We start from the raw sequence: 10,865 nt of genomic DNA on the forward strand, positions 1-10,865 counted from the left end.
TGAAAGCTCAGACTCAGGCACACTTTACTGCTGCGCTGCAAGTTGGAGTGATATCCCCCCCCTCACCCCCAGCAGCCGATCAGCAGAACAATGGGAAGGGAGCAAGATAGCAGCTCCCAGTAGGTATAAGAATAGCACTCAATAGTAAGAAATCCAAGTTTGGCTTGGGACTCCTCCAGTTACATGGGAGTAGGAGAAACAATAGGTTAGCTGAAAGCAGTTCTAATGTGTAGCGCTGGCTGAAAGCTCAGACTCAGGCACAAGGCACTGAGATGGCGCCTACACACCAATATAAAAGCTACAAATACATTTGTTGGTTCAAGAATAAAAGGTTAAATGGCAGAGGGAATTATTTGCTGTGTAACAGTGTCATTTAGAAATAAACAGTGCCCCATAAATATCATAACAGAATCTCTGACAGTATAAAGCTGCCTTACACTTGACACCTAGATTTAACCACCACCATGTATTTATACCCAGTTCTTTTAGCTTAATTTTGCAATCCGTCAGCCTGAAGAAGGGACCTCAGTATGTATAAATCTTGCTTTGCTCTATTCCTACGTAGTTAAGACATTACAGGTATCACATTTTTTTTTACCTGAATGCCAAAATACAAGTTTAACTGGCTGAGTGATCAGATACCATCTGTGAATTCACAGAATGGGTTGGTCTCCCATATATAAGCAAGCAGCCACATAAGGTGGAAAACCCATTAGACTGTTTAAGCCAGGAAGAAAGACACCCTGAGCAGCGGCCACATGGGATTGGCTAATCCATCAGAAGATTATAGTTGGGGAATCCGGGACAATTTCATACTTAAAAGGTAAGTTTTACCCATTATGGAATATGGCAGAACTTTGCTGCTGTAGTTATATACTGTATAGCGTGTTTGTTGCCAATGAATAGAAATATCCCAGTGTAGCCTGAGTTCAAAGAACATTCTGGGCTCTCACTAAGCCCTGCTTCATTATATGTTACATTATTCTGGGATCTGTAGTTCAGCAACAGCTGAGTAACGTTTGGTTGAGCCGCGCTGGGCAGCAGGGTTTAGTGTCCTATTTTTTTTTTTATCACCCAGACGTAAATAAAACTGTATGATAAAAGCCCTTTTCAAAATTAAACATGAAACTTAAATTCCTTGTTTTATTAACACATTTATACCCATAAAAAGGCATTTAAAAATCCCAGCTGTCAATCATATATTGCTGCCCCGCCTTTAGACAATCACTTTCACTTTCAATTCAGAACTTCTTAGAAGTCACTGCGTTCCTCACATTCCCCCTCCCTCCTCACCATTTCATTTTGTAACCAGTGTAAGGACATGGGTATCAGCCCCCCCGCCCCCATTCTGGCACAGAAACAAGATGTCGGCAGGGTACAAAGCTGTTCATAACAGTGCCCACAAAATGGCAGCTGCCTGCCTGCTGTGATTGTGAATCCCAAGGCTGAAGGAAACAAGATTTATATTATTTATACAGTGTAAGTGAAGTTTATTTTGCTTGACAAACACAATAGAAAAGAATTTGGAATTATTTCTTAGGGTGACAGGTCCCCTTTAAGTCTGTACATCCAGTTCAATTTTTTTTATGTTAGGAAAACTTTCCCTTGTACAGTATATTTGGAGTTTAAGACTGTACAGTGTACATTGCAAACCTGCTGAAAAAAGTTGCAAAATGGAAATATATGGGGAAAGGCTGGCCCAGTTGGGATTGGTTACACTGGGGGGGGGTCACTATATATAAATATATAAGGGGGGGCAGTAATGAAATAGAGAAAGTACAGGGAAGAGCGACTTAGCTGATAAAGGGAATGGGCTCAGTTATGGGGAAAGGCTGGCCCAGTTGGGATTGGTTACACTGGGGAAGGGGCAGTTAAGGGTGGGGTCACTATATATAAATATATAAGGGGGGGGCAGTAATGAAATAGAGAAAGTACAGGGAAGAGCGACTAAGCTGATAAAGGGAATGGGCTCAGTTATGGGGAAAGGCTGGCCCAGTTGGGATTGGTTACACTGGGGGGGAAGGGGCAGTTAAGGGGGGGTCACTATATATAAATATATAAGGGGGGGCAGTAATGAAATAGAGAAAGTACAGGGAAGAGCGACTAAGCTGATAAAGGGAATGGGCTCAGTTATGGGGAAAGGCTGGCCCAGTTGGGATTGGTTACACTGGGGGGGGGGCAGTTAAGGGTGGGGGCACTATATATAAATATATAAGGGGGGGGCAGTAATGAAATAGAGAAAGTACAGGGAAGAGCGACTAAGCTGATAAAGGGAATGGGCTCAGTTATGGGGAAAGGCTGGCCCAGTTGGGATTGGTTACACTGGGGAAGGGGCAGTTAAGGGGGGGGGTCACTATATATAAATTTATAAGGGGGGGCAGTAATAAAATAGAGAAAGTACAGGGAAGAGCGACTAAGCTGATAAAGGGAATGGGCTCAGTTATGGGGAAAGGCTGGCCCAGTTGGGATTGGTTACACTGGGGAAGGGGCAGTTAAGGGGGGGTCACTATATATAAATATATAAGGGGGGTCACTATATATAAATACATTGGATACATACAGTACATTACTTGCAATCTATTTACATTTGTGTATTGTGTTTGTATTACTGTACGTGACATTTTCTTTTGTCAATGTTCATCCCAAACAGGAAGCTGAGCCTGTGACCTGATGGAGTCAAAAGGTGAAGGTAAATGTAGTTCTTTATTTAATATTCTTTATATGACTTAACCTCAAATGCCATGTTGAGCCTCTGTATTGTAAGGAACATACACATAAAAAAATTAATTTCTACTGCCTGTGCAAAAATGATGTTTCTGGTAAAAAATAAACAAATTTAAAAAAGTAAATAAATAAATAATAATAATAATAATAATAATAATAATAATAATAATAATAATAATAATATTTTATATAAATTATATATACTATTAAACATATATATATAAAATATAATAATAAACACAGAAATATTTTTCTAAATTTTAAATAATTTCACAAAAGAGTTTTTGTGTTATGATTATTAAAGCAGTAGGTTGTGTGACTGAGGGAACTCTGAGTATCACTTTGTATTATAAGGGATAATGTACCCCCTACTGTAAATGATAAGGATATTAGCAGTCACTGAGGGGCTCTGTGCCCATATAAAGGCACAAGGCTGCAGGCTGAGTTATACAGGGAACTCTGAGTATCACTCATGTATTATAAGGGATAATGTACCCCCTACTGTAAATGATAAGGATATTAGCAGTCACTGAGGGGTTCTGTGCCCATATAAAGGCACAAGGCTGCAGGCTGAGTTATACAGGGAACTCTGAGTATCACTCATGTATTATAAGGGATAATGTACCCCCTACTGTAAATGATAAGGATATTAGCAGTCACTGAGGGGTTCTGTGCCCATATAAAGGCACAAGGCTGCAGGCTGAGTTATACAGGGAACTCTGAGTATCACTCATGTATTATAAGGGATAATGTACCCCCTACTGTAAATGATAAGGATATTAGCAGTCACTGAGGGGTTCTGTGCCCATATAAAGGCACAAGGCTGCAGGCTGAGTTATACAGGGAACTCTGAGTATCACTTATGTATTATAAGGGATAATGTACCCCCTACTGTAAATGATAAGGATATTAGCAGTCACTGAGGGGTTCTGTGCCCATATAAAGGCACAAGGCTGCAGGCTGAGTTATACAGGGAACTCTGAGTATCACTCATGTATAAGGGATAATGTACCCCCTACTGTAAATGATAAGGATATTAGCAGTCACTGAGGGGTTCTGTGCCCATATAAAGGCACAAGGCTGCAGGCTGAGTTATACAGGGAACCCTAAGTATCACTCATGTATTATATGGGATAATGTACCCCCTACTGTAAATGATAAGGATATTAGCAGTCACTGAGGGGTTCTGTGCCCATATAAAGGCACAAGGCTGCAGGCTGAGTTATACAGGGAACTCTGAGTATCACTCATGTATTATAAGGGATAATGTACCCCCTACTTATAATACCTGCATATTTTACAAGAGGGGTACATTATTTAGTATAATACACAAGTTAGAATTATTCATGTGACACAAAGTACTAAGCATTAGTTATGACAATTTACAAGCATATCATTTACAGCATATTGACAGTTCCTGTGCAATAAATATATTAAAATTTGATCATATATGTGGTTTTCACTTGTTGTGTATTTATAGCACCAGATTTGTATATTTCTGTTTTGGTTTAAGTGTGGCAATCTGAAAGCATTATGCATTATGTCAGTAGATCTGAATGTACCTAAGAAAATGCTGTGACTCCTCTCATTTCCACAACTGCCAACTTCACTGCCACAAGCTGAAAAAAGTCATAATTTGGAAAAAAATATTTTGTTTGGATGGGCCAACTATAAATTCATAGGGGCACATTTACTAACCCACGAACGGGTCGAAATGAGTCCGATTGCGTTTTTTTCGTAATGATCGGTATTTTGCGATTTTTTCGTATTTTTTGCGATTTTTTCGGCGTCTTTGCGAATTTTTCGTTACCAATACGATTTTTGCGTAAAAACGCGAGTTTTTCGTAGCCATTACGAAAGTTGCGTAAAATCTTGCGCTTTTTTCGTAGCGTTAAAACTTACGCGAAACTTCGCACCTTTTAAGTTTTAACGATACGAAAAAGGCGCAACTTTTCGCGTAAGTTTTAACGCTACGGAAAAATCGGGCGATTTTACGCAACTTTCGTAATGGCTACGAAAAACTCACGTTTTTACGCAAAAATCGTAAAGACGCCGAAAAAAATCGCAAAAAATACGAAAAAGTCGCAAAATGTTCGTTTTCAAGTCAGAACTTTTCCAATTCGGGTCGGATTCGTGGGTTAGTAAATCAGCCCCTTAGTGTGTGAAGAAGGTAAAGCTCTGAGGTTAAAATGGATAGACTTCCCAGTCAAATTTGGCCATGTATCGCTGCCTTCCAGGATTCATATTGTTGTACATTGTTAGAAATTCTCAATTGTTTATACAATTATTTATGTACCTTTTTTTTTTTAGAAAATATACATGAACTCATCCAGATGATGAAGAAATATAATACCTCAAAACTCTCTCTAAGGAACATCTTAGATATTGGTCAAGAGAATGTGACTGACATTGCTCCTACAGTTACAGAAGACCTTCCCCTGACATTTCTACGGAAGCTCGTTGCCTTGGACAGTACTGCAAGGAGTATTGAGATTAAGGAAAAGGAACCGAAATCAGAAACACGTAAGCCAAGCTCTCAGCCGACTCCACTCCAGCAATGTGATTCTGATGATGAAGATAAATCAAATTCCATTAATCCTTTAGATGTTCTGTGTGTTCTTCTGCAATGTTCAGATATGTTTTTACAGCAGAACATCTTCTCGAAAATGTCCCTGTGCCAGTTTGCTGTCCCACTGCTGCTCCCTGCTGGTGATGGCCCAGAATGCACCTTCATGCTGTGGGCTTTGAGAGACATTGTCAAGAGATGGAGACCACAATTACTAGCAGAGAGTAAAGGGTTTATAGAAAAAAACCTGGTCCAGGTTCCCATGCATTTTTTTTCCTTTGTCAAACTGGGAAAACGAAAATTATCCAAATCTAAAATCCTTAACCAAGTTCTTAGTCAAACTCAGCAGAACCACAACTTCTTTCTACATGATGACATGGAAGGTGGGAATATTGAAAGACAAATATCCAATGGGTTAGTCGAAGTGCATTGGTATTTACCTGTTGGAAATAAGAATTCTGACATTTTCCCAGAACCTGTTGCTGTTACTAATTTGCGTGGAGACATAGAGTCTCACTGGATGCAATTTAGTTTCTTAACCCAAGTTTCATCGGCAGTGTTTGTATTTGCTGAGAGCATTAATGAGATAGAATTTGAGCTGTTTTCAAAGTTGAAGAACTCTACCACAACTTTCAATTTTATCATTACTTCAAGAGGCAAATCCACAGACCAAAAGACTTCGCAAATGTTGCAGGAGTTAAGTTTGTTGTTAAAGATTAATAAAAGCAATATACTGAGGGTAGGCAAAGGGGATAATAATACAGAAATGGTAAAAAAGCTACGCCAACGTATAACAGATTTTATGTCGGCTTCAAAAAAAACTAAATTGGAAAACATGTTGCATACAGCCCTGGAGCTTGGAATCAAGGTGGATGAGATGAGTGGGGAATGTCAGAAAGCAAAAATATGTGCCTATGAAATTACAAAACATATCACTGATGTAGTCAAGTACAGGAAAAAAACATTTAAACTTCAAGGAGATCTGTGGAAGCAAATTGCCCGAGTAGAAAAGGAACTGTGTAGAATGAAAGAACAAGGGGATACAGGTACAGAACAATACAAATCTCAGCTTATACAGAGACGTACTGAGCTACACAGGGAGCAGAACAAACATAAGTTACCTGATGGCATGATCAAATTTATTTCTGCAATAACTGATTTGTCCCTAAAAGAGAAACAGTATTTCTTGAAATTGATTCAATTTACCCTTGACTCACTTGCAAGAGATAATCTTTCTCTACAACAAACTAAATACAAGGAGAAATGTAAAGACTCAAAAACAAATCAGACTGGACTTAAACATCTAGACCAGCAGATGTCTGACAGTTCTTTGGGGGTAGAACATTTTCTGCGGGAGATGGGGCAGTTTTATGAGGCAGAATGTTCCATGATAAAAGAAAAGCAAATAAATGCAAAGGAGAAAAAATTTACCAAACTCCCAGGTATAGCAGCTGATCTCCTGCTTGGTGGGTTTCCACTAGAGCTGATAGATGGAGATGCCTCCAACATTCCCATGGTGTGGGTGACAGATATCCTTACTGAGCTGGACAAGAAAACAGGAGGGAAATGCAGAATGAGAGTAATCACAGTGCTGGGAGTGCAGAGCACAGGGAAATCCACCCTCCTGAACACCATGTTTGGGCTGCAGTTCCCTGTGGCCAGTGGGCGATGCACACGAGGAGCCTTCATGACACTCATTAAAGTGAAAGAAAATTTACAGAAGGATCTGGGCTGTGAGTTTGTACTGGTGATTGACACAGAAGGTTTAAAAGCTTCAGAATTAGCTTCCTTGGAGGGCAGCTATGAACATGACAATGAGTTGGCAACTCTAGTGGTTGGGCTCAGTGATATCACCATAGTTAATATTGCCATGGAGAATGCAGAAGAAATGAAAGACACTTTGCAGATTGTGGTCCATGCATTTCTCAGAATGAGTCACATAGGAAAGAAACCCAAATGCCAGTTTGTGCATCAGAATGTGAGTGATGTTTCTGCTCATCAAATGAACATGATGAGCAGAACGAAACTCCTGAAGCAGCTGGACAACATGACCAAAGCAGCAGCAAATATGGAAAAGAAAAGTGGAATCACAAGCTTCTGTGACATCATGGACTATAATATTGAGGAAGACAACTGGTTCATTGCTGGGCTTTGGTACGGCGTCCCACCCATGGCTTCTGTAAGCTCCGGCTACAGTGAGAATGTGTATGAACTGAAAAAATACCTGATCCAGTATATGAAAGAATCCAGAGATAGACAAAATCTCCAGAGCATTAAAACATTTATTAAATGGACTAAAAGTTTATGGAATGCTGTCAAATATGAGAAATTCCTTTTTAGTTTCAGAAACAGCCTGGTAGCTGACGCTTACAATAATCTGTCGGTTAAATACTCCCAATGGGAATGGAATTTTCGGAAGAAAGTTTACACCTGGTTAATTGAGGCTGAGACAACAATCAAGAACGAATCTGCAAATAATCTGCTGTCTGAAACAGGTTCCAGGTTTGATGATGATCTGCTTGTTATTCTCTCCAAAGAAGAGGAAAACATGTTGAATTTGCTAAAAGAATATTTTAAAGAAAAATCTAATCATGTTGAACTGATAATAAAGTACAAAGAAGATTTCTTTAGAGGCGTTCCATGTCTCAGAAAGAACCTGCAACATTATGTAACAGTAAAGTTGGGTGAGGCTGTTAAAATCCAAAATGGAAAATTAAAAATTCAGGCCATTCAGAGAGGCTACCAAATGAAGATAGAAAATGAAGTCACCAATCTCTTGGAATCGGTCAAAAGAGAGAAACGTCGGCTCAGTAATAAGGAGGTCACAAATGCATTTGAGACTATGTGGAAAAGAACCTTAGCAGAGGTACCAAGGAATCTGTTAGAGAAACGGAATGTTAGTGAGGAAATGATCCAGAAACTTAAAAAAGACCAGGCAAATAAAGCAAGTTATATCAATGAGAGACTATTGAAGGTAAGACATTTAGAAGAATTTGGTAAAAATGAATTCACAATAAGGGAAAATCCTTCTGATACTAAAGAGAATACATTTAGTAAAATAACTGAGTTTTGGCGCAAGCAAAGCAGTCAAAAATTAAGAGACTTTGCTTTCTCAATAATAACGAAATGCAATCGTTATGTCAATGAGAAGGTTAAGACTGAAGTAGATTATAATGATATGTATTGCCAGGAATTACTCAACATAATCAATGAAAAACTCGGGGAGAAAGAATATGCAAGTCTCCATTCTACTCATCAGTTTGAGTTGGATTTAAAACTCCACATCTTAGGGAATGCAGCCCCCAGATTTCAGCGGATGCACAATGCATTTAACCAACAGAATGATCCTGTACTTTGTCTGGAAAAGCTAAAATCTGATTATCTGGCAACATTTGTAAATATATTCCAGGAAAAGGATGAAACCCAAAACAGAGCCAAGCGTTTCTGTGAGCTCTGCCTGAAGCCGGCAATAACCGACCACATTAACCAACATCTGGGGAAGGATATAGTGGATGATATAGTGCACAGTGGAAATACCAAAGAATATTGCAGCAGAACCTTCTTCCAGTTCACTGTACTAAAGAAACTTCTAGAAGAGAACACATTTTCCCAATATGTACAATATATTAAATCATACGAGAGCTTTGTAAAAACCTGGATAGTAAACTACATAACAGACAGGTATAATCATTCCCAATTCCTAAAAGATTTGCAAGTGAGTATCCTTACTGGTGTTTGTGGTGATATTAGAAAAGGTTTTAATGATCTGAAGTCATCAAAAATGTCCAGTATCCAAGACTTGCTCAAACGCTTTTGTGAGGAATTAAAAACGAAACTAGTGATTTCTGAGAAAAATGTCAAAGTGATCGTTTTTCATAACACGGCAGATATTCAGCAGTTTTCAAAGGATATTGAGGTATTTCTGATGGACACAGAAGAACAAATCCTATCAGAAATTAAATCCTCTTGTACAGAATCAGTACTTGCCAAACTCACAGTGAAACCTGAGGAAGAGCTGTTTAAGAGAGTGTTTGGCTGTGGGAAGCAGTGTCCCTTCTGTGGGGCCCCCTGTGAGGCTGGAGGTACTGACCATAAGGAGCACTTTGCCTCTGTCCATCAGCCTCAAGGTTTGGGAAGATGCAGAAATTTATATAGTCATATTTTAGAAACGGAAATATGTTCAACTGATGTTGTTACTGAGAAGGCATTCAGAAATGCAGATACAGATGAGCAATGGCACCCTTACAAAGAATACCGCACAATCTACCCAGACTGGGCCATTCAGCCTGACCCCAGCATCACAGCCTCCGACTACTGGAAATATGTTTTTGTAAAGTTCAATGAAGAATTTGCAGAAGAATATGAAGCAAAGCCGGCTGATCTGCCAGAGACATGGCTCCAGATAACTGAAGAACAAGCCCTTCAAAGCCTCCAAGAAACATTTCATATGAAGTGATAGTAACTAGTGATGGGCGAAAAGTTTCGCCAGGCATGGATTCGCGGCGAATTTCCGCGTTTCGCCATTGGCGGATTGTTTCGCGAAATGGATGAAAAATTTCGCCATGGAAAAATTCGCCGCACGTCCAAAAATTGACGCCGGCGTAAAAAAACAATAGTCGCGGGCGACAAAATAATAGCCGCGGGCGACAAAATAATAGCGCGTGACGAAACAAGAGCCGCGCGACGAAACAAGAGCTGCGCGCGACGAAACAATAGCCGTGCGACAAAATAATAGCTGCGGGCGACGAAACAAGAGCCGCGGGCGACGAAACAAGAGCCGCGCGACGAAACAAGAGCCGCGGGCGACGAAACAAGAGCCGCGCGACGAAACAAGAGCCACGCGACGAAACAAGAGCCGCGGGCGACGAAACAAGAGCCGCGCGCGACGAAACAAGAGCCGCGCGACAAAATAATAGCTGCGGGCGACAATTTTTTTTGTCGCACGACATTTTCGCCGTTTCGCGAATTTTTCGCCGTTTCGCGGATCTTTTCAAAGATTCGCGAATTTTTCGGCGAAGCGAAACGTAACAGATTCGCTCATCACTAATAGTAACTCTCCAACTAATCTCAACAGTTTTCAGTACGTCAAATAATTCACAATCAAACAGGTGAACAGAAAGCCACCCATTGAATTACCTGTAATGCGTTTTCATAGATATTTTGAAAACATAATTGCTATTTGCCTTTAGATTCTGCCTCCCATTAACCTTAAAACTGAAAAACTATCTGGCTTCAATTATAAGAGCCCTAGTGACTGGAAGAGAATTGTATGAAAGTTCTTTATTGTTTTTTTTTAACAAACGTATCTCTCATTTTTCCTAACCCAATGCCTTGTAATCATAGTGATAAACTCTTACTATCTCTCGTGTCAACTCCGTTTGCTAAATACACTAACTTTGAAAACAGTTTTTATGTGTGAAGTGTTATGCTGCATTTAAAGGCATACTGTCATCAGAATAAAAAGTGTTAATGTTGCCCCAAAGCGCCATAATCTGTTTATTGAGTCTTATGGAAAATGCTTTACTTTGCTTAAAAAAAAAAGTTATTGCCAACTGCTATATTTGCATGGTAGAAA

At 39.7% G+C, this 10,865-nt stretch overlaps 1 protein-coding gene across 1 annotated transcript; it reads left to right on the forward strand.

Annotated features, from left to right (window-relative positions):
• Positions 1-725: 725 nt before the first annotated feature.
• On the forward strand, positions 726-9,787 carry LOC100492630 (up-regulator of cell proliferation). Its single transcript, XM_031893653.1, has 3 exons — positions 726-823; positions 2,651-2,689; positions 5,035-9,787. The coding sequence occupies exons 2-3, from the start codon at positions 2,671-2,673 to the stop codon at positions 9,744-9,746; spliced, it is 4,731 nt and encodes a 1,576-aa protein (XP_031749513.1). The 5' UTR covers positions 726-823; positions 2,651-2,670; the 3' UTR covers positions 9,747-9,787.
• The last annotated feature ends 1,078 nt before the right edge of the window (positions 9,788-10,865 follow it).

Source organism: Xenopus tropicalis, chromosome 9, assembly GCF_000004195.4.
Source record: "Xenopus tropicalis strain Nigerian chromosome 9, UCB_Xtro_10.0, whole genome shotgun sequence".
In the NCBI taxonomy this organism is placed as follows: Eukaryota; Metazoa; Chordata; class Amphibia; order Anura; family Pipidae; genus Xenopus; species Xenopus tropicalis.